General features: G+C 43.1%; 1 protein-coding gene and 1 long non-coding RNA gene across 2 annotated transcripts in view; one reads left to right on the forward strand and one right to left on the reverse strand.

Moving 5' to 3' along the window:
- Positions 1-25,013, forward strand: part of LOC140907384 (uncharacterized) — a 108,330-nt gene that overhangs the window by 13,549 nt on the left and 69,768 nt on the right. The window lies entirely within an intron of this gene.
- The window catches only part of BFSP2 (beaded filament structural protein 2), a 50,205-nt gene continuing 26,086 nt past the window's right edge, over positions 895-25,013 (reverse strand). The window contains exons 3-7 of the mRNA XM_078851913.1: positions 19,530-19,686; positions 16,279-16,440; positions 4,707-4,838; positions 3,337-3,557; positions 895-922 (exon numbers count right to left, since the gene is read on the reverse strand). Of these exons, the coding sequence (XP_078708039.1) occupies positions 895-922; positions 3,337-3,557; positions 4,707-4,838; positions 16,279-16,440; positions 19,530-19,686 (700 nt within the window). The remainder of the gene's footprint in view (positions 923-3,336; positions 3,558-4,706; positions 4,839-16,278; positions 16,441-19,529; positions 19,687-25,013) is intronic.

Here is a 25,013-nt window from a genome sequence, read left to right on the forward strand (position 1 = left end):
TGAGGAAGAGACCCTAATAAAGTTGTTCAAGCTACAACCTACTTAGATTGTTAAATCAAACTGAATAAAGCAGGCTGCTTTGATGGGTTTGTGGTTTCTACAAACATTTTTGTCAGTGACATCATCTTTTGCTTTGAATTCCAACATTGTCTTCTGTGGACAGGGAATTTCAAAATCAACTGAAAGTTTAAAAAAAAAGAATAATTATTATTTTTGCTGGTTAGAGCAAGTAATAGGAGGAAAGGGGAAATTGTTGGACCAAATTCTACTTTCACATCCACTGGTGAAATGCCATTGGCTTCAGTAGGATTATACCTTCAGTAACTGACAACACAGTTTCGCTTAGTCTATTAATTTACCTCACAATGAGTGAAATTTAGCCCTTCACAGAGGACCTTCTTAAAGTTTGTGCATCACTTCAGTGCATGGTGGTGAATTTCACCCAGTAACTTTATTCCTGCTCTTTGAGAACATTTTGATCGTTATTAAAATTCTACCATTGCTATACATTCATCTTTTAAAATGTATTAATATGTAAAGCATTTTCATTTGTATATAAGCACTTTTGAAGATTTGGACCAGGAAAGGTAGTATGTGTATTTATTAGAGATCAACATGGACCAAAATTCATGCCCAACACACATGTAACTTTACTGAAATTTAATTCTCCATCCAAACTTTGTGGCTCAGGCCTCTTTCTCTGTCTTCACTCCCACACATCTCCCCTCACATAAATGAAATTCTCCTCTATACAGAGGGCCAGAATAAGGTCTGTAGACTACTTAAGTCCCCTTTCTCTAAGTACCGAAATGGCACGTCAGAAGTGTACAGGTCTTTTTCTGGCTCTCTGCACATAGGTGAATTTTACCTCAAAGAAACATGGGAATTACACCACTAGGCTGCAATAGAAAGTCTTGCAACTCTAAAAAGAAAACAGGAGGGAATCAGTTGTTTTAGTTGGAAGATCATTACAAGCATCCTGCAGAGCTTTGGACGTAGTTAGCTGTTTGAATGTACAATCCCACTGCATTTGTTTGAAAGAGCTTAGAACAGAATTGCAGTACCTGTGTTTATCATGATCAGTTTGCTCCATTATATTGTTCATAAGACAGTAGGTAGGTTCTGTGCAATAGCTGATACTGGGCATTCTGATGATTAGTGTAAACTGGAAATTTCAATGTATGTTTCAACACTTTCCCACAAAACTTGGAATGAAAATCAGCAGAAATTTAATTTTTTTTACTTTTACTTTCTTCAGCATTTTCACAAGGTGCATTTGCTCACCTTGTTGCTATCTTACAGCCCACTCAGAAGCCAATTACAGTTGTGAAATTGGGTCTTCTATATATGGAGGATCAAGACCTGACTAGCACCAAAGTATTTTCTATTAGGCAGGAGATTATGCTGTCTGAAAAGCAAACCATTTTAATGAGGGCCTGTTGACAGAAAACTTTGATTTGGAATGTGAGGGGGGAGGACATGAGTTCTTGTAGGCTCTGTGGCTAATTCTGATGATTAGAGATCTCCCAGAAGCAAATGCAAAAACACTTGAAATGAATTTAGAATTTTTTCTCCAGAGGAAAATTGTTCAAAGAAAAAGAGTGGATTATTTTTGTCCACAAAAGATATAGATAATGGGCCAAATTCAGCTTAGACCCCCACAATTCAACAAAGCGTTTAAGCTTGTTTCTGTTCAGCAATGCACTTAAGCACACACTTATAACTAAGCATATGCTTAAGTACTTTTGCTGAATTGCAGGGGCGCTCAGTTACTCCTCAGTTGAGAGCAGAATATAGTCCATGTATTCTGAACCAGAATTTGAAACAGTATTTTCTTCAGTGATGGAAAATATGGTATATTTGATAGTAAAGCAAGAAACAATCAACTTAAAGAAACAAATGTTACCCTTGATAAATATTAGAACATAGTTTAAACATTAATCACTAACCCAGATCACCCTGGTGCAAGACAAGGGTAGGGGGCCCCTTCCAGACTCTGGGCCATAGCTCCCAACATAGCCCACCACTCTCCAACATCACCCAATCCCCCTACAGTTCACCCCACCATCCTCCACTTGTCCCCAACCCCTCATCATGGTGCCCCCCGCCAACACTCTCCACCTCACCCCATAGCTCACCAACAACTCGCCCTGTCATCCACCGCCTCTGGGACTTTCCTGGCCACTCATTGACCCAGCCGTGGCTCAGTGCTGTGTTCCTCTCTTGGACTAGGGTGGCTCTTCCCAGTCCCAGTGGTTCTGCTCACTCTTATCGCCCACCCCACGTGCACACAACACAGGCCAAATCTGAGTGAAGAGTGGCATTGTGAGAGTGCACACTGGAGTTGCAGTGCTGATCTGGTTTGCCCCAACTGCCCCTCTGTCATGATGGAGGTGTGGCTGGATCAGATCTGAGTGGTGTTGCCTGCAATCCCATGTACCAAGTTGCAAGGCCGCTAAATGTGGCCCGGCTGTCCCCTGTCGTGACAGAGGGGCAGTTGGGCCAAATCTGAACAGCACTGCAACCCTGCATGCCCTGTTGTAATGCCACTCAAATTTGGCCTGACTGCCCCTCCATCTGACGGCCTAATTTGAGTGAGTGGTGTTGAGACTCTGTGTACCAAATGAAGTGCTGTAACGCTACTCTGTCTGTTTAGGCCCCCATAGCGTCGTTGGCCCTGGAGTGACTGCACCACTTTCACCATTGTAGCCATGCCACTGTCTAGCAAAGTATGTAAGCAGGTGCTGACCTTTTAAGCATGTGAATAATCCTGTTGACTTCAATGGGACTACTCATGCTTAAAAGTAAATGTGTTCAAGTATTTTACTGGATCATGGCCTAAATCATGTTTTCTGTTCTGTAGAGAGGATGAGGCCTTCCCCAAGAGCCCAGCCTGAGTGGCTGGTCTTTATACTGGGTGGGAGGGGAGTCTAAGGAAGGGAATCATGTTCCCAACATATGAAGCAGCTTCACAGCTGCTTTACAGCAGTTAGTGTAGCTTTGAGGCTGTCACAGTTTCTTTATCTCTTACGTCTCAGTGCTTTGGGAAATGAAGGCTCATTGATCCACTGGCCCTGGTCTACTCCTCCCCTGCCCTGCTCTCTCACTACTGGCACCTAATGCAAAGCACTAGGAACCTATGCAGAGTTGGATTTGAGGTGTACATCCCCTGTACAGCTTCTTCAAATCTAGCTACCTATGCACACTTCTCAGTGGACCATGCCAGTTCTGTTGTCTCTGGGGATCTCAGCGCGTACCCACAGTGCACAAGGTTATTATTCATGTTATTCACAAGTTCTGTGTTCATGACATACTCTCCATTTTAAAAAGAAATACCTTCTTTCTTCTGCATCCAGAAGACAGTGATATGCAGCGATATCCTTCTCCAGCTGTATTTTGTTGGACAGCAGAGTTTCACGATCCCTCTGCTGCTGCTCAGTTTCTGCTCTGATTTCTCGCACCTCTGCCTCTAGCTTGGTAATGACAGAGCCTAGGTTCTGAAGTTCAATGTCATGCCAGTGCTTAGCGTCATACAATGAGTTCTCCAGACCCCTTTTCTACATGAAACATTAATTATAACACTCAGAACAGAGTCATAACTTCAGATAATCTTTGTAGTAGTGTTTCAGCTAGACCTCGGTGAATGGTTTGTGTGGGAAATTTGAAACCGCCCTAACCCTTTGCATTTGAATCTGCTGAAATGGAGACCCCAATATACTGGGCGTTCTGTTCATTAGATATTTGTATTGTAACTGTGCATTGTGGCAATGTGGACTGATGAACTGTTTTGTCTGAGGCTATCTCAGAGTTTTTCAAACTGTGGGGCTTGTCCCCCCTACAGGAGCATGGAGGAAATTTTGGGAGGGCAAGTGGTGACGCCAGGTGGCTTGTGCCAGCCCCCCACAGCGGAGCTTGGACCAGCCCCCATGGGGGGTGGGGAGGGAGCATTAGCTCCACCCCCAACCCACCTCAGTGGGCCACCCAGCCTGTGGGTCAGGTTCAACATCCGCTGAGGCTGTGCAGATTTCTGCTTGTGGCAGCCTCCATGCCCAGCCCTGGCTCCACTCCCAGAGACCTTCTCAGGCTCTTCCCCCCACACCCTGAAAACCCAAGAGGGGAGGGGCAGAGGGGCAGGTATTGGCCCTGCCCTAGCAGCACTGCCTGGCTGCAAAGTAGAAGCAGCTTGCTTCTGAGGAAGCCTTGGCTGTGCCATTGCTAAGTATCTGTGTATTTCAAGCTTACAGGTGTAGGTAATTTACTTCAAGTTGTGTTAAGGCCTTTGTTAGGTTTATTAGAAGGCTATCAAGCATACTTTTTCATGTATCTATTTTTGTCTGAGTTGTGGGGGTACAACCAAAATTATAACTCAAAGGGGGTGCTCAGCTCAAAAAGTTCGCAAACCGTTGGTTTATCTGGTTACAAGGCACTAAAAATTGCTTAATAATATGTTGTGCTCTATAACACTATGTACCCAGTAATCTCATTGAGGTTTACAAATGTTAACAAGTGTTGAGGGATAAAATTTCAGAGCCTGATTTTTATCAGTGCTGGGCACCCACAACACCAGTTTAATCAATGGGAGTGCAGGCATATAGGGATTTATTCTCACCAGGCGCATCAAGATGAGAATATGCCCTAGAAAAGCATACTGAATTTTGAGTATATTCCAGTGAGTGTACACCAGTTCTAAATCGATAGCTACTTACCAGAGTTCTTAAAGATTCAGTCTCTGCTTGCAGACTCTGTATTTTGCAGGCTGTTTCATGGAACTCTGTTCTCAGGGATTCCACCAGTTCTTCCTCTTGGGTTTGTACAGCAGGTGCTGATTCTGTGGCTTGCTGACAACAGGTAATAGTTGTCAGTCACAAAATTCTTTATTAATAATAATAATAATAATAAAATAATTTACATTCCTTCCATCCAATAATGAAAGTAGTCTTTTGCAATTTGGGGCTACTCAGATTTTAAATCTGTCATTTATATTTTACATTCCTTTAACAGTTTTGGATACTTTTAAGAGCATAACCACCACATTTTCTGTATATGTATTGTAAAATTGGTCTATGCATACATGTATCCAAGGATACATACATATATTCCTGTCAGCATGGTGCTTAGTGTTCATACAAATACATTAGAAGTGACCTGCAAAGAGAAAAATGGGGTTTTGCACTTTTTCCTCTTTATGATGTATTATATAATGAAAGTTTTGGTGGGTTTTTTCAAGAAAGTTTTGTGGATTCCCCCCCCCCATTTCATTTTATATTAGAAATCCACAGCTCTTCAACTCTGTCTTTTTTTTTTTTTAATGGAAGATTGTAGGGTTCATAGAAGACTGAAGAACTAATAGGATTACGACATCAAGACCAATGAAGTAAAACCTGATTAATGAAGAGGGGAAGTTATTATTCAGATACACCTCTACCCCGATATAACACGAATTAGGATATAACACGAATTAGGATATAACACGGTAAAGCAGCGCTCCGGTGGAGGAAAGCAAGTTCAGTATAACGCGGTTTCACCTATAACTCAGTAAGATTTTTTGGCTCCCGAGGACAGCGTTATATCAGGGTAGAGTTGTAATTTCATACTTTATATTTTGTTTTTTTAACACCTGTTTAACTCAGGCTCCCTAGAAATAGGCAACGGAAAATACTTTTATGAAAGATTAAACATGACTGCCTCTTTTAGTAAGGGAGAGACAAGATGGGTAAAGTAATATCTTTTATTGGACCAACTTTTGTTGGTGAAAGACACAAACTTTCGAGCTACACAGAGCTCTTGTTCAGGACTGGGAAAGGTCAAGGGTCAAAAGAGCTCCAAGTCTGCATCGGGCAAACATAAGATTTGATTTTCCTGATATTTCTCAGAAAAAACAAGTAGGAAAAATCTCTCTTCTCTGGGGCAAAACAAACATTCAAACCCTCGTTTTCACATCTCAAAACCAAAAAAAGAACTCGAGTCCCACTTCCTCCTCCCTTTCAGGTCACTTTTATTACTAGTTTATGTAGAGTACTTTGGGTTCACACTGAATGCTCAGCCTAACGCTATCCCACTTTGTGGCCTATTTTCTGACCACATAATCTTTTACCATGAAGGTAATATAACATTTAAATACATCTGGAATTTCATATGCTAATATTGGGAATGCATAGATACAGATACACAAATAGTAGGGTGTGGGCAGTTATATAGCTCAACTTATTTGTTACAGGATTTGACTCTTATTATCTCCATTGTAAAGAAATTTAAAAACCTATCTTAGTCCATATGGGTGAAATTCTTCCATGTGCAGAAGGTCAGCAAAGACACATTCATCATTTAAGTCCCAAGTAAGCCCTCAAAATTGGGCTTATGTAGGACTTAAGTAATGCATTGTGCTGCATTGTAAAGGGGTGAATTCTGCTCTGACTAGATTTTGCTTATTAGACATAGTCGTGAGTAGCAGATGGTGCAGAGCCACATTGCTCAGAGGCATTTTAGGGAGGGATTGTACCTCCAAGAAATACAATCTCCCCCTGAACTACCTGATGAACTCGTGGTGTATATGGTCCTCACACCTGTGAAATAATTTGCACTTCTAGGGATGCACAGAGAGAGCCATCCCTATGCTTCTACAGGGACTGCAAATCTCCTTATCCCTTGTATGAGGTGCACGGAGGAGGGAGGTATCCTAGTGTCCTCGCCACTGGGCATCAGCACAAGGGCCACTCACAATCTGACCCAAAGCCTGATGTGATTATTTTTGTGTCCTCCTGCTTTTATTCTTCCTGCACTTGTGCAGTTGTACCGAGGGGAGAGTGTACACCAAATTCCTTGTGCCTGGAGGCATTTGGGTGAGGGAGGGATGGGACAGGATTTCTTTAAGTGCATGTTGCTATATTTTTGAAATTCCTAGATAACCGTTTGATTTTAGGACGGTCTGTGCTATTTCTCTGCATTGTGCACTGTTCAGAAGTCTGGAAGCTGAGTTAATTTGTTTTTCATAGAATTAAAATAACTGAAATGATTAAAATAGAATAATGAAACATCTGGAAGACGATAGATCTGATAGTCTAATCAGCATGGTTTCTGCAAAGGGAAATCATGTCTCACTAATCTCTCAGAATTCTTTGCACATGTCAGTAAAGTAGTGGATAAAGGAATTGTGATTCATGTAGACTTTCAAAAGGTCTTTCACAAGGTGTCTCATAGGAGGCTATGAAAGAAACTAAGTAGTCATGAGGTGACGGGTAAACTAGCTAATAGGAAACAAAGATAGCATTAAATGGTCAGTTATCATCATGACAAAAGTCTAACAGCAGGATGCCTCAAGGTTCTGTACAAGATCCCATGTTGTTAATAACCTTGAGGGGTGTGTATGTGAAGAGAGAGATGGCCAGTTTGGCAGGTGACACAAAGTTATTTAGTTTAGTGAGGAACTTCAGAGGGACCTAACCAAGCTAGGTGAATGAGCAACACTGTGATAAATGAAGTTCAATGTTGATAAATGGCAAAGTAGTGCATTTGGAGGGAAATATTTAAAAAACTTATATACCGTTTTAAGATATAAATTAACTGTCAGCTCAGGATAGGAATCTGAGCATCATTGTAGACAAGTCAGTGAAGACTTCAGCTGCACATTGAGTCAGATTTTTAAAGATGTTTGGGCACCTATGGCACATTTTAAAATCCCGCTAAGTGCTTATTAACATCTTTACATGCATAAATACCTTTACAAATCTGACCCGATATGCAGCTGTGGTCAGAAAAGCAAAGATGATGTTAGGATGCATGTAGAATAATACAGAACATATTGTAATGATGTTACACATAAATGAAAGGTGTGGCCTCATCTAGATAACTGTATACAGTACTGGTCACCCCATCTCTAAAGAGAGATTGTAGAATTAAAGGGAATTCAGAGAAGGGCAATGAAAATTATTTGGGTCTGGGAAAATTCTCATGTGAACAGTGATTGAAAAGAGTGGGATTGTTTATTTAGAAAGGAGATAAAGAGGGGACGTGTTAAAAGTATACTAAAATAATTGTATAGATAAGGTAGATCGTTCTGTTTTCATAATGACATAAATTCATTCATTGAATTCAATGAAATAGAAAGGTGGAAAATTCAAAATTGATAAAAGAAAATACTTATTCACACAATAAACGATTAGACAATGGAACCTGCTGCCACAGGATGTTATTGAGACTAAGAATGTAACACAATTCAAAAGGAGATTGGACGTTTACATGGATAACAAGAGTTGTTATAGTTACTGCTGACAAATTCTGGAAGAGATATTAAAACATCATGTTTCAGGGTTTAAGCCACTCTCTAACAATACATAAGAGATTTGGCAGAGGTCTAATGTTGGGCATAGATTACCCCACATCTGCTTCATGCAAAGTTGCTTACACCTTTCTGTGAACTTCTGGTGCTGGTCTTGGATCAAGACAGGATATGGGACTGGATGGACCACAGGTCTGATCCAATATGCAATTTTTTACGTTTTCTAAGTAACAGGTAAGGACATTATCTTCCAGGCAAGATAATGGAGCAGCTGATACGGCACTTAATAAAGAACTAAAGGAAATTAATGCATATCAGGGGTTTATGGAAAATAGATCCTGTCAAACTAATTTGATATCTGTTTTTGATGAAGATTACAGGTTTGGTTGATGAAGGTAATAGTGTTGACGTAATGTACTTAAATTTCTGTAAGGTGTTTGAGTTAGTACCACATAATATTTTGACTAAAAAACAAAACGATATAAAATTAACGTGGCACACATTAAATGGATTAAAAATTGGCTAACTGATAGGTCTCAACATATAATTGTAAACAGGAAATCATCATTGAGTAGGTCTGTTTCCAGTGGGGTCCAGCAGGGATTGGTTCTCAGCCCAATGCTATTTAATATTTTTATCAGTGACCTAGAAGAAAACATAAGGTCATCACTTATAAAATTTGCAGATGACACAAAAATTGGGAGAGCGGTAAACAAAGAAGAGGACAGGTCACTGATTCAGAGTGATCTGGATGGCTTGGTAAACTGGGTGCAAGCAAACAATATGCATTTTAACCTGGCTAAATGTAAGCGTATACATCTAAGAACAAAGAATGTAGGCCATACTTACAGAATGTGGGATTCTATCGTGGGGTGTAGTGACTGAAAAAAGATTTGGGGTAATCAGCTGAACATGAGCTCCCAGTGTGACACTATGGCCAAAAGAGCTAATGTGATCCTGGGATGCATAAATGGGAATCTTGAGGAGGAATAGAGATGATATTTTACCTGTATATTTGGCAATGGTCAGACTGCTGCTGAAATACTGTGTCCATTTCTGGTTCCCACAGTTCAAGAAGGATGTTGATAAATTGGAGAGGGTTCAGAGATAAGCCATAAGAATGATTAAAGGATTAGAAAATATGCCTGATAGTGATAGACTCAATCTGTTTAGTTTAACAAAGAGAAGGGGTGACTTGAATACAGTCTGTAAGCATCTACATGGGGAACAAATATTTAATAATGATCCAATGACTGGAAGTTGAAGCTAGACACATTCAGACTGGAATAAGGCATACATTTTTAATAGGGAGAAAAATTAACCATTGAAGCAATTTACCTAAGATTGGATGTTTTTCTAAAAGATCTGCTCTGGGAATCATATTGGGGTAGTTCTATGGCCTGTATTATACAGGTGGTCAGTCTAGATGATCACAGTGGTCCCTTCTGGGCTTGGAATCTCTGAATCTATGGGCTTGTCTACACTGGCAAGTTTTATTGCCTTTTGGCGACAAAACAGCGATAATGTACACTCTACAATGGGACTTTTGTCGAAAAAAACTCCCAGTTTTGGCAACAAAAAACTTCCACCCCCACAAGAGACTTTTGTCTCCCCCCTCCCCCCCCCCGCCCTTTATTGTCGACAAACAGCAAATGTAAACACCACTCTTTTTTTTTTTAATTTATTTTATTGGCCTCCAGAAAGTGTCCCACAATTCCCATGCTGCTGCTCTTGTCAGTGGTTTGAACTCCACTGCCCGGCAGTCAACCCGCCCCTCCCCCTTGCAAGCCCCAGGAATTTTAAATCTCATTTCCTGCTTGCTGGCTTCCCAGGTGAGCATGGCTGGCTACTGCACCAAATGCACTCCTGCTTGGACCACCGCTGAGCTTTTGGATCTGATCAGCATATGGGGAGAGGAGTTTGTTCAGTCGCAACTGCGATTGACCCGTAGGAATCGGGACACATACGGGCATATTTCTCGAGGCTTGTGCGAAAAGGACTATGATTGGGACATGCAGCAGTGCAGAGCGAAAATAAAGGCGTACCCTTAAGGCTCGGGAGGCAAACCATCGCTCCAAACCTAAGACCTGCTGAATGCTATCCTCGGTGGTGATCCCACCTCCATCGCCGATTGCCCCGTGGATACTTCAGAGGCAGCAGAAAGAGGGGGGTAACCCGGAGGCTGAAATTCTGGATGAAAAGTGGAGCTAGAAGAGGATGTGGAGCTCCCAGCGGGGTTGCCCGGTGGGGCAGGCAGCCAGGAACTTTTCTCCACTTCAGAACTGCTCTGCAGGGAGCAGGAAACAGATGAGATGCTGGGTAAGTTGCTGTGGCTTGTGTAGGGAATCAAAAAGTGAGAGGCAGGTAGTGTTTTCTGTGAGCTGGACATGGCCCTGTGTAGCTAATCTGTATGGCCAAGCAGGGTGTTGATGGACATGGAGACCTGCAGGGAATCCTCCAGAGAGAAGCTCTGGAAAGTTTCCAAGAGGTATTTGTTAATCTTCTGCCACAGATTCCAAGGGATTGCAGCCTTTTTAGTTCCCCCATTGTAGGAAACTGCACCATGCCATTTAGCAATCACTGCAGCTGTGACCAAAGCGGCACGTAATTGAGCTTCATATAGACCAGGTTGAAAGTCACAAGCATGCAGTAGTTGTGCCCTGGTTTCCCTGCTTACCTGCAGCAGCAAGATGTCAGCCAGCAGGTTGGCTGCCTGTGAAAAAGTGTGTGATAATTTTAGAATGAGTTCCCTGCAAAGCTGCCATGCAAGCAGTGACTGTTTTGTCCATACTCGCAACTGCCTTCCCCCCACTCCCGACACTCACCATGGTTGAGGTGCTTGTGGAGCTGTGTGCCTGCCTAGAGTCAGTAAGAAAGTGATAGCTACAAGTTGCAAAAAGCCCTGGTTACTGAAATGTTTCAATCATTTGCTGGAATGTAACACTCCCTCTTCTGTGAGTTGTCCACAGTGCCCGAGACCTTGAGGAACACACTACGCACCCCTGCCGACCAGCTTTGGCGGATAAGGAAGAAGCTGAGATGCAGCAAAGAAGACACGTTCTGGGAGGTGCTGCAGCGTGATGAGAGACAGGCCAAGGACAGAAAAGAGAATACAGCATTTGCTAGGCAAGCAACAGAGCGGATGATAAAAGTGATGGAGGATCAGACAGAGATGCTCAAGTCTTTGATACAGCTGCAGACTGAGCAGATCCCTGGTCGATCTCCCCTGCAGCACATGCGGATGCACAGTTCTTTGCCAACCCCACCCCCTCTATGCTCTCACATTCCTTTTCGCTTCACAGCCCTCCTCTGAGTTTCCCCATCACTCCACCCCCTCTCACAGCTGGAGCTACACACAGTTGTGAGGTTTTACCCTTTTTAACAATAAATAAAGGCTAAGCTATTTAATGGTACAGCATTTTTATTCTGTGCTCTACAAAAGCATATAGCAATCAATTCAGTCTCGGGAACAGGCTTCTAAATCATTTTGTTGCATGGATCTTGGGCCCCAAAATTGTACATGGATGCACCAGGGAGGCAACTCCAAAGCAGACAGGTGTTAGTGCCCCTCATTGTCAAAGTGCTTCCTCAAAGCCTCTCCAATGTTAATAGCAGCCCTCTAGGCTCCTCTGACAGCCCTAGCATCTGGCTGTTCAAACTGTGCAGCCAGGTGCTCTGCCTCAGTGCTCCACACCTGAGCAAACATTTCACCCTTAGATTCACACAGATTATGCAGAGTGCAACACGCGGCTATGACCACAGGAATATTATCCTCGGTAAGGTCTAGCCTGCCAATGAGACACCTCCAGCGAGTTTTCAAATGGCCAAAGGTGCATTTGACTACCACGCGGCACCTGCTCAACCTGTTGTTAAACGCTCCTTGCTGCTGACAGGTGTCCTGTGTAAGATTTCATGAGTCAGGGCTGTAAAAGGTAAACCAGGTCTCCCAGGATTACTATGGGCATTTCCACATCCCCCACTGTGATCTTGTGGTCTGGAAAGAAATTCACCGCCTACAGCTTTCTGTACAGGCCACTGTTCCTGAAGATGCATGTGTCATGCACCTTTCCAGAGCAGCCTGCACCGATGTCCGTGAAACGCCCCAGGTGATACACAAGCGCCTGCAACACCATGGAGAAGTATTCCTTCCTAATGATGTATTCTGAGGCAAGTGGTCTGGCACTAAATTTGAAATGTGTGTGCCATCAATCGCCCTGCCACCATTAAGGAAACCCATCTCTGCAAAGCCATCCACTATTTAATGCACATTTCCCAGAGTCATGGTCCTCCGCAGCAGGATGCGATTTATTGCCCTGCATGCTTGGAATAATACAGCCCCAACAGTAGACTTCCCCACTCCAAATTGGTTTGCAGCTGACCAGTAGCAGTGTGGATTCGCCAGCTTCCACAGGACAGCTCTCATCCCCCCGCAGGTCGGGGGCCAGCTCAGCACATAGCTACAGGAAGGTTGCTTTAGGCATCTGAAAGTTATGTATCCACTGGTCATCATCCCACACCTGCATGACAATGCGATCCCACCAATCAGTGCTTGTTTCCCTAGTCCAAAAGCGATGGTCTACCATATGCAGCTGCTCTGTGAATGCCAAAAGCACTGATAAGTTGCTGCTGTCCATATCACACTCGGGCGCCTTCGGTTCATCTTCTGTCAGTAACTTTGTGAGTAACTCTACTGCCATACATGATATCCTCATGACAGTTAACAGTGCATAGGAGAGAAGTGCAGGATCCATCCTCTCTCAGTGCAGATGCTGGCCTGCACTACAAAAACTGACAGTTGGAAAAACGGCGCGAAAGGAAGCCAGAAACCGTTGGAGGGTTGGGACACAAAGCGGTGCATGACGGGACATTTTGCACGTCCCAGGATGCGCCGCACTCCGTTTCCACCTTCCCACAACACCTAGCGAAAGATGGTGTCACCAGGCACTGTGGGATACATACCCACAGTGCATTGCTCATGCTGTCGACAATGGTGCCCTGAATGTGGACATGGTCTGTCGACAGAGAGAGCAAATATAGACTCGCTTTGGTGACTTTGCTTTTGTCGATTTTTTTCGTGTTGACATTAGTTTCATCGACAAAACTTGCCAGGGTAGACAAGCCCTATGAAAAGTTGGGTATGTGTGAAAAGTCCCCTTTGCATGTGACACCTCTGCACAGTTGAAGTGCTGGTTGTTAGTAGAGGCTATAATAAATTTCTGTTTTTTAAATAGGAAAGAGTGAGAGGATCAACTTCCACATGAGGATGAGGAATAAGTGGGGAGAGGGGACTGAAGGAATTGGTTTCTCGTAGGCAGTTATCATACTCCTAAAAACATGTAGTGGGCCACATCCTCAACAAAGGTAATTTGATGTAGTGCCATTGACTTCAGTGAGGGTAGGGTAGGCCAATTTAAGCCATCTGAGGATCTGGCTTACATAAGATCAGCTCTGTGAAAGATTTGCTTAACAAGATTTGAAATGTAAGGATTTGATGAAGAATCTCCTGGATAAACTCATTTTTTTAGGTTCTTATATGGCTACCATCACCCTGATGTCATTGTTGAAATCAAGGGATCATAGGTGCCGACTTTCTAATGTGCTGGGCTCTTCCCCAGGCCCCACCACCATTTCACCTCTTCTCCCAAGGCCCCCCACGCCTCTTCCCGCTCCATTCCATCCCCTTCCCTGCGCACGACCTGTATTCACTCCTTCCCCCTCCTCCCCAACGCCTCCTGCATGCCGCAGATCAGCTGATCCACTGTGGGTGGGAGGTGCTGGGGGGTAGGTGGAGGTGCTGATTGCGAGGCCTGTGGGTGGGAGGCACTGGGGGGAGGGGAAGGCGCTGATAGGGGGGCTGCTGCACCCACCATTTTTTTTTCCATGGGTGCTCAAGCCCTGGAGCACCCATGAAGTCGGTTGCCTATGCAAGGGATGTTTCTTTCTTATCTATAAAATAGTAACATTCTTTAAATTTAAATACTTTTTACAGAGACAGGCTGGACCTCAGATTCCTCTTTCCTTTCATTTTGCTGTCCTCCTTATCTCCCCACCCTTTTGCACCCTCTATTTTTGTAGCAGCTCCGCATCGTAAACCTTATGGGGACTATGTCTTTTCTAAGTATTTCTGCAGCACAGCTGCAATCGTGATTTTACTGTGCTCTGTTTCAATAGTCAATGGAGAGTGAGATGGCTGTAAAAACATAGGATTATGCGCTGAGCTTGATACTGCAAAACTGCAATATTACTTACCTAAGGTAGCTGTTTCCCCCACCTCCATCCCCCCCAAATCATGATTCATTTTAGCAGAGGAAAAGCTGCAGTACATTTCAGTGATTTTAGTTGCATTGTATGCAAGATGGCTGTGTACTGAGACATGGTAGATGAAGCAAGAAGGGTGAGGGGGCAGCAAAACAGAATGACAATTTTAAGGAGGGTTGAAGGTAAAAGCCAAATCTAGGGGACAAGTTTCCTCTCCACACCTATAAATGGCTCTTCTTTTATATGAAATCATATCACACAGTTATGGTCATTCCTAGTTGACAGCAGTCAAATCCTTCTGTTTGCTAGGATGTTGGGTGCTAGCCTATGTTTAATGGTCATGCATGCTTTTCCTTAAACTCTACCTTTTTATTTCCATCCCCAGCAAAGTAGTTGAGAAAGTGTGGCTTTTGACAAAAGATTTCATTCTTGAATCCTGTCGAGCAGTGGTTCTCAAACTTTTAGCAACCCAAGGACCCCCATTTTAATTTAAAATTTTTCGGGGACTCCCAAGCCCACCTGCTCAGCCCTAGGCCCCACCCTCACTCCACCCCTTCACCCAAGGTCTCACCCCACCTCTTCCTGTTCCCGCTCGCTCTCCCCCACCCTCACTCACTTTCACCAGGCTGGGACAGGGTGTTGGAGTGCATGAGGGGGAGTAGGGTATGGGCTCTGGGAGGGAGTTTGGGTAAGGGAGGGGGTGTGGGCTCTTGGAGGGAGTTGGGGTGCGGGATGGGGTGCAGGCTCCAGCCAGGCGATGCTTATGTCGGGCAGCTCCCGAAAGCAACCAGCACATCCCTCCGGCAGCGGCTCCTAGGCAGCTCCACAGGCGCTGCCCCTGCAGACAAGTGCTGCTGCCACAGCTTCCATTGGCCGAAGTTCCCAGCCAATGGGAGCTGCGGAATCTGCGCTTGGGGCGGGGGCAGCATGCAGAGACCCCGGCCCCTCACCTCCCCCCCCAGGGGCCACAAGCACGTGCTGGTTGTTTCCAGGAGCGGTGCAGAGCGAGGGTAGATGCGGAGCCTGCCTTAGCTCCCCTGCGCCACCAGACTTTTAGTACCTGAAATCTCCCGGTTTGGCTTCAGTAGCCTCTGGGAGACAAAGCCTGATTCTGGGAGACTCCCAGCGAAACTGTGAGGGTTGGCAACCCTAGCTGATCAGCAGGGCCAGCAGCCCCAGAAATGATTCTGCCCTGTCCCCATTCCTCCCCCTCCCTCCCAGTGCCTCCTGCACGCTGGGGAACAGCTGTTCCCTGGTGTGCAGCAGGCGCTGGGAGGGAGGGGGAGGAGTTGAGGGAGGAAGGGGAAGGAGTTGATCAGCTGGGCCTGTGGACCCCCTGGAGTACCCTCAGGGACTCCCAGGGGTTTGCAGACCCCTGTTTGAGAAACGCTGCTGTAGAGAACTAATTTTCTGCTTTAGCGTCTCTGCATTGGAAATGATAGGAAAGCAAAAATGTGTATAGACTCCCTTATTTTGCAATGAAAGCACTGATGTTTTAAAATGGATATAAATAGAGCCACTTTCCACCCTCAGTTACATCTATGCCACCCCAATGAAGTCAGTGGATTTGCATGAATGTTTCTTGGGATGAAGCTGGATCAAGGTTCCTTAGGCTGTTGTCACTCTTTGTTTCAAGAAAAAATATTTTAATGATTACCCCAGGGGACTAGAAAAAATATATTTTTCTTCAGTTGCAGTATCCATTGGTGTTGGAGACAGCTGCAGAGAACACTGTAGGTGCCTACCTTGGTATGAAGCAAGGCACCTGTCTCAACACGATTTTTCTCTATATCCTTCTCCCAGTGAATTCTGATTTTTTCCAGTATGTCATCTAGGCCAGTTCCAATAGGAGCTTCCAGTTCTTCCAGCTGTGATCCAGCAAGCTGATTATATAACATCTTCACATCCTGAAAAAAACATACATATAAGAAAAAGGGTCAGCAGTCAGTTCCAGCTTTAGAGGATACTAAGGAGCACTTATGGTGCAATTCAGTTGTCTTGGTATGATGCAAACACATCTACAAAGCCATTATTTAAACTTTAGCTCTTGGGGCTATTGCAAGCTACTTAAAAGATCTGATTCTCCACTACTTTGCACCTTTTGTGGTCATTTACACTATTGCAAAGTGAATGCAGTGTGAGTGTAAAACACTGTCATTCTGTTTTGGTAGTGTTGAACATTTTATCTGCACAGGAATAAATGACTTGTATAAGGTGCAAAGCAGTGGAGAAGCAGGCCCATTGTCTGTCCCGTTCTGTGGTGGGAATATTCCAACTAATCAACTCTTTCATATGATTTCCAAAGTATGGTGTGTTACAGGCACCTGTAGGATCCTTTCCAAGAGTATAGCACAGCCCCCAACTGCACCTGTCGCTGTATAAGCACGTGTGTGTGTGTGTATGTATGTATAAATATACTGTGTCTCAGCTCAGAGGATCTGCATGCTTCTTGGATGTGAGGCTGGGATATGAAAGGAATAAAACTTCCTGGAAAAGTGTTTGTTCATCACTGCTTGGGAAAAACTATTTTGATGGCTGGTAACTGGCCAATTATTTAATATTTATTTTCTGCAGGCCAACTTCAAGCCACCTCTTTTACAAATGCTTGTACAAATATTTTTGAGCACTGTCACTTGTATGGGCACAAAAACAAATGAGGTTTGCACATGTAGGCCTGAATTGTAGTCCTTTTACACCACCCTCTTTACGTATACCATTTCCATATACTGCTAGAACAGTGTGAATTGGTCTGTAAACAATATCACCTACAAGTGATGACCGTGCGGAGAATATGCGGGCAAGGATATGTAAACATGTACGTGCAAAAATGGAGGCTGGGTTGAGGTCCCTTTAATATAATCATTCTGTTCAACCGTTTCCTGGGATGGCATTTCCATGTGAAGATAAAGTACTTCTTCTGGGTTCAGTTGTGACCTGCCTTATGTCCCTGCACTGGTAAATAATGACGCATACTTCACAACCGTACTCCTCTGGGTACAGAAGGAGAACAGTTGCTACAGAGCCACTACTCCCTTCTAGGGCTGTCGATTAATCGCAGTTAACTCACATGATTAACTCAAAAAAATTAATTGTGATTAAAAAAAATGAATTGTGATTAGTCACTGTTTTAATCGCACTGTTAAACAACAGAATACCAATTGAAATGTATTAAATATTTTTTTGCATTTTCAAATATATTGATTTCAATTACAACACAGAGTACAAAGTGTACAATGCTCACTTTATAGTATTTTTTTATTACAAATATTTGCACTGTAAAAGTAATAAACAAAATAAAAAGTATTTTTCAGTTCACCTCATACAAGCACTGTAGTGCAATCTCTTTATTGTGAAAGTGCAACTTACAAAAGTAGATTTTTTTTGTTACCTAACTGCACTCAAAAACAAAACAACGTAAAACTTTAGAGCCTACAGGTCCACTCAGTCCTACTTCTTGTTCAGCCAATCGCTCAGACAAACAAGTTTGTTTACATTTGCTGGGAGATAATGCTGCCCACTTCTTGTTTACAATGTCACCTGAAAGTGAGAACAGGCGTTCGCATGGCGTTTTTATAACCGGCATTGCAAGATACTTACATGCCAGATGTGCTACAGATTCATATGTCCCTTCACGCTTCAACCACCAATCCAGAGGACATGCGTCCATGCTGACGACGGGTTCTGCTCAATAACCATCCAAAGCAATGCGAACTGACGCATGTTCATTTTCATCATCTGAGTCAGATGCCACCAGCAGAAGTTTAACTTTTATGGTAAAGAGATTGCACTACGGTACTTATAGTAGGTAAATTGAAAATACTATTTCTTTTTACAGTGCAAATATTTGTAATCAAAAATAAATATAAAGTGAGCACTGTATACTTTGTATTCTGTGTTATAATTGAAATCAATATATTTGAAAATGTAGAAAACATCCATAAATATTTAATAAATCATATGCTATTATTGTTTAACAGTGCAATTAATCGCGATTAATTTTTTTTAGCCGCTTGACAGCCTTACTCCCTTCCCTTCCCACCACACGTGGATGGGAAAGAAGCAGACTGAGACAGGGAGTGGATGGAGCCTTGGCTTGGTACAGCTGTGCCAGAATGGATGGGGAAGCAATCTAAAATTAGGTATAGGGCTGGTCCAACTTACTTCCCCAGTGGAACAAGGAGAATGCAGATACTGAATTCTGACTCTCTTGAGGCACAGTTTGCTCCCTGTTCTGTTCCCTGGGCAGCACAACTATTCACTGCCCTTAAATGGGCCTTGTGGTAACGCTGCAATTTGTCTTCTGTCATTGAGGGTGCTTACTTGGGGTTAGATGCTGAAGCCTTTGCTGGTATGACTAATCTTCACTAATTCAATTCCTGCTTAAGTCAATGAATAAGGATTGCAAAATTGGGCCCGTGGGTGGTCTATTTTCTCAAGTAATTATGACTTGTTTCAATGATTTGTTGCTCAGAACAGATGGCGAAATTAAGAATCTTGGGAATGGAGTGGCTTGCTAAGTATGGCACATTTAATGTAAAGTAATTTATGTACGTTATTTCAGAAGTTTGATGGTTTAAAGATGAAATGGGGCCAGATTCTTCTCTCAGTGGAATTTACTTTTTATTTACACTGGTGTGAATAAGAGGTGAATCAGGCCTCAGAGCACTGGGGATTTACACCTAATGAAGGTCCAGCCTCATAAATCATCTTGTGTGTTCATCGTGTTCAGTGTCATATGGAGTGAAGATAGTTCAGCTCTGTTATATTTATCAGATGTCAAAAATGTGGAAAGTTGTATGTGGATAACTTTAATTAGGACTAGAAAGATGAGAGGTCTGTAAGCTAACAGAGAGAGAAATAGTAATAATTTTCAGATACATAACTATCATTTATTCTTGACAGAATTAGCTTTTTCGCTTCTGGTTAAGATAGTGTCATATTGACGTGACTTAAACAGACACATACAACCTATGAGTTGCACCCAGTCTTGACTTACTTCTTCATGATTCTTTGACAGCAGACCTAATTCTTCTTTCATGCTTTCTATCTGACGCTTCAGATCCATTTTAGTTAAATTAGCATCATCAATCACTTTATATAGGGAATTAATTTCATCTTCCACTGCCTTTCTGAATGGCTGCTCATTTTCATATCTGCAGAGAAAAACGTAGTAAGCATATGTGGGCAAACTTGCATATTGTAAATGATACTGTAGTAACCCTGGCCCCAGCATCAGCACCTGCTGTAGTTTTAAGATAGAGATACTGTAAGGGCTAGGGTGACCATACACCCCGTTTTGGCCAGGACAGTCCCTTTTTTAAGCTTTATTGGCAAAAGTGGCAAGTTGGCAAGAACAAATGGGGCAAATGCCCACTTTTGTGGAAATAAAGCAGAGTTTGGAGGAATGTGTGAGGGAGCGCCAGCCCGGCACAAGGGGTAGGTAGTGCTTGGGCTAGCAGTGATGCCAGCCTCACGTGGGCAGCGTTCTGGGGCTGTGCACTCCTGCAGAGCAGCGCAGCAGAGTGTCTGGCTCCAGCCGGACAGCGCGGCTGCCAGACGTGCTGCTCTGAGCGGCATGGTAAGGGGGCCTGGGCAGGGAGTCCTGGGGGCAGTCAGGGGTTAGGGAGCAGGGGGCGGTTGGATAGGTGTGGGAATCTCGGGGTGCCTGTCGGGGCGGTTGGATGGGGCGGAGGTTATGGTTGGGGGGGCAGTCGGGGACGGGGACCAGGGTGGGTTGGATAGGTGTGGGAGTCCTGGGGGGCCTGTCAGGGGGCAGGAGTGTGGATAGGGATTGGGGCAGTCAGGAGACAGGGAGCGGGGGGGGGTCGGATAGGGAGTGTGGTCCTGGGGGGGGGCAGTTAGGGGCGAGGGGTCCCAGGAGCGGGTGGTCAGGGGACAAGGAGCAGCAGGGTTGGATGGGTGGGAGGTTCTGAGGGGGACAGTCTGGGCGGGAAGTGGCAGGGATCGAATAGGGGGTGGGGGCCAGGCTGTTTGGGGAGGCACAGCCTTCCCTACCTGGCCCTCCAGATAGTTTTGCAACCCCAATGTGGCCCTCGGGCCAAAAAGTTTGCTCACCCTAATCTAGGGGCTGAGTTAGTGGATAAACCTGAGCTGGAGTAGGAGATGAGGTGATAAAAGAAGAACAGGAGAATAAAAGTAAGGAGGTGAGAAGGAAAACAGGAAAGCTTTCAGGTCAGGAGAAGCAGAAAAAAATAGAACTGGGTATGTTAGCAGATACTATTAGAGAAGGGAAGTAGAGGGAAATAAAATCTGCAGACGTACTGGAGAGAAACTATCAAGGGAAAAGAACTGAAAGGAAATATAATTGGTGAAAAAGGGAATTGATCAAAAAGTTGTGTTAGGTGAAAATAGATTCTGAAAACAGTAAATGAGAAGCTCAACCACAAAGGACCTAAAGTAAATGAACAGAGAGAATGACTGAACATCTGTTGAAGGAGTGCAATTTGAAAGCATCTAATGGCCAACTGAGAGCCACTAGGTGAAGAAACCCTGCGTGTGGATAAACTTGATGAACAGAGGTACGGCCACAGGATCATCGAATCTAAGGAATACTACAAGTCGAAGTGAAGCAAAGGACAGCTAAAGTGGAGTTGGACTTACAACCCAGGAGAGGAAAAACTGATTATTCTCTGAAGTGACTCAGTATATTGTTGAGAAATTTATTTTGTTCTCGTTAATAAGGACGCATTTGGTATTAACTGCACAAATTAAGAAGAGTAGTGTGTACAAGCTTGCAAAGGTTAATGGATTAGTGGATTAACACTGCAAATTTTTGTCACAAACCAGATAGAAGGAGTTCAAAGCAAGAGGGTGACCATGTTAAAATAACATAAGTCAGTCAGGGGATAACTCAGGAGAAAGGGCAACTGGTGGCACGGCCCAACAGCCACTCGCGCCAACACCACTGATCATGTCATATTTCTTTGGAGCTCCTTGGTTGTCTAAATTTTCTAACTACAGTTTTGGGAGTAATGCTGTTTCATTTGGAGAATTTAAAACAATGCTCCAGTCAATGTTTAGACTGCATGGAGAAAACTGAGATTCTGACTGGGCAGTAAGTGGGTACAGCTGAAAAAGAAGTGAGTACATGGCTGAAAAATGAAAAAGGGACTGTAGAACAAATAGTCAGAAGATTAGGCTGTATGTTTGACAGTCGTACCTTGTCAGAATTGAAACAGAGGTTCTTCCCTAGGGTACAAACTCCAACAGAAGTTAGTACACATTATGATTACAGGAGGTTTTACAAGCAATAGAAAAGTTAGAATCTCACGAAGCCCAAGATACTGATAACACGCTGAAAGACAAATTCATTGAGGGGTTATGTATGTTATGTTATATATGGAATGAAAGTTATCGTTAAGATAGAATCTGGAAACTTCCATCCTGGACTTTAAGAAGAGGCTATAAAACTTATGAGAGGTAAAGGACCAGTCAGGGCCGTTATGGTTTATCCACAGTATGGCTATAAATATGCTGTTGCCTTGCAGTCTGAAAATGCTAGTCAGTATGTCGTGCAGGCTGGCCAAAAGTCAGAGGATGGTAAATCTGGGATAGAAAATACATTTTTGGAGAAAATTTAAGAGGGGTATAGAGGGAAATTCAAGATATGAGACTGGATTTGAAACAGGAAGTCTTGGCACCTAGAGAATACAGATGCAAGCCACAGGGAGTTGAGATGGGTCATTGCACAGCCAATAGTTGATTACAATGGTAATCCTATTTGCAGGAGATGCGGTGAGGTGGGACATATAGAAAGGAGGTACATGACTAAAAATACTAATGCTGTGGCTTTAAACAGAAGGTTGCGGATTGGGGGTTGGATCTTGGAGGGACAAGAGAATAGACCTGAACAACATTGGAGGGCAGGCTGCTGCTATAGGAAAATGCCTGTCTGTTTATTTAAGATTAATGGGATAGAAATGTGGGCCTTCCTGGATACCAGGTCACAAGTTACCACATTAGAGCCAACATTTCATAAAATATTAGGCTCAAAATTGTTTGACTACTAAGTACAGGGTGAAGTTGGTACCAGGAAATTGTTTGGCTATCCCATGTGTTGGCTACATGGAAGCTGAAATTAAAAGTGGGACTACTAAATATCCCAATCAGGAGATTTTTGTTAGTGATGTCAACAGTGAAAGCTTACTACCAACAGTCATAGGTATGAATCTACTGCAAGACTGTTATGAGGAGCTGCTGCAGGTACTAAGGATCAGGAGCAGCTCTCCAGTCAAAAAAAGAAAGTCTGGCAGAATACGTTTAGACATATAAGAAATTATAATACTTTTTATAATCAATATGGGGAAAGTGAGAATAAAAGAGATGCTTCCCATCAAGCTGCACCCAAATATAGAAACCATTTTAATTTGTAAAACAAAAATGGGTTGACAGGGATATATTGCTTTACCTCGCTGAGGTAAAGAAGGGAATCCTACAATAGTTGCAAAAAAGTTGTAATGGGGAAAGGATTAGTACCAGTTGTGACTCTGAATTATGGGGGCCAGACCTATGACGTTATATAGAAGTCAGGTGAGCTGTGCCAGTTATACTAATTAAAAAAAAAAAAGATGGGAGACTGTGCTTTTGTGTAGGTTCATTGAAAGTTGAACCAGGTCACCCATAAGGCTGCCTATTCCTTATCTAGAACTGAAGATTATTTAGCAGCATTAAAGTCAGCAATTTTTTTTCTACTATTGATTTAGCTAGAGGTACTGGCAAATTCCAGAAGATCAAGAAAAAAAGTGCCTTTGTGACACTCTGGGAGGACGTATTAGGGGAGACTTAGGACTGGAAGAGCTGTCTGTGTCAACCTGCAAAGGTGAGAGCCAGGGTGAGACCTTGTGCTTGTGGGCTAGCTACTCATGTCAGGGATCTGAACCACAGCTGCATGGCACAATACAGGGGAGGCGGGAACAGGACACCTTACGGGTCTAAGTAGTCCCCAAAATATCACACCATCATGTTAATTACTGGTATGTACCAAATAGATAGGCACAGAAGATATCTCTGACCATACCATTTCTTCATACACTTCAAAACCATTGTCAGGTCAATCATCATGCCTTGCTTTATTAAAAGGTAAATTATGTCAAGACACTAATTAGCAGTTTAAGAAACAGCATTGTCTAGTGGGTAGAGTTCTGGAATGGGAATTGGGAGACCTGTGTTCTTTTCCTGGATCTGACATTCTCATACTAAGTGATCTTGGATGGCTTTTCCTTTCTGTATCTCTGTTTCCCTATCTATAAAATGGGGATAGTAATGTGCACCCGTCTTTGCAAGATGCTGTGAGAACTAAGGATGAAAAACACTATATGAGCTCCAAGTATTACTATTACTGTTTATTATTAAACATATTGGAGGAAGGCTTGGTTTGTTGTTCCTTGGGATGTCATCCACCTTTAAGGGCAAATCCCAGTCACGTTGAAGCAAATGGAAAGTTTGCCACTGACTTTGGACTTAAAACTACCCTGTCACCAGCACAGGCCTTATGCACACAAACTGCCTAATATGATATTTTTAAAAGAGAAATAAGAATAACATATAATGTTCCTGCAAGCATCTCTAATTTGGCCATTGCTTTATAATGAAAATAAAAAAATCAGGTGGCAACTGCTCATTAGTAAAAAAACATGCTATTAAAGCAAAATGCCTGGCTGAAAAATGCAGCTGTTTTTTCCCTACGAGCTCAATGGGGATTTTTTTTTTTTTGTATATTGCTTTGTCTGTCTATATTACTGTAAGTTGTTCCTTTCTCATTCTAATCTTTCATTCTAAATTACAGCCATGATATTGGCCTAGTCATGTGAAAAGTCTCTTGTTCAAGGCACAGACTGTCAGTTCATGGATGCTGCAGCACTGAATTCAGCCAGTTTGGGCAGCTGGACTCTCTGATACAGGTGTGAACGGAGCCAGCTTCATAAACAATTTCTACACTCCTCCATTGGTGAGCTGCCTTCTTTGCCTGGAATTCAGTAGCTTAGGAAACAGGTGGATGACCCAAGTGAGAGCTAGTAGAGATTTTAATACTCGTTGCTCTGATTCAGTGAAAACAAAGAAAATGTTTTGTGTTGTGTATTTAAATTGCTAGTGAAAGTCAGTGGGCAATTTTGTTTTACCGCTTAGATTATGAAATTGACAGACTGCATTTGAAAGAGTAGTATTAGCAGCTCAAAGCTTTGTCTTTTTGACAGAAACATTAAAGAGAAGGACACAATGTATATTTTGATGTTATTAAATTTAACTATTAAAGAGAGATGAATTTAGGAAAAGATCAAAATCATTGAAGGGTGAAGATAAACTAGTGTGAAATACGTGTGGAGTATAAAGGTCTGATCTTGCAAACCCTTGCTTATGTAAACAGTTCTAATATGAATAAGGGTTAGAAGAATCAGGCCTAATATGTTGTGGTTGTAGTAGTAGTAGTAGTAAGTGCAATTCAAAGGGGCGCTATAAACCA

The sequence above is a fragment of the Lepidochelys kempii genome, chromosome 2 (genome assembly GCF_965140285.1).
Source record: "Lepidochelys kempii isolate rLepKem1 chromosome 2, rLepKem1.hap1, whole genome shotgun sequence".
NCBI classification, from domain to species: Eukaryota; Metazoa; Chordata; order Testudines; family Cheloniidae; genus Lepidochelys; species Lepidochelys kempii.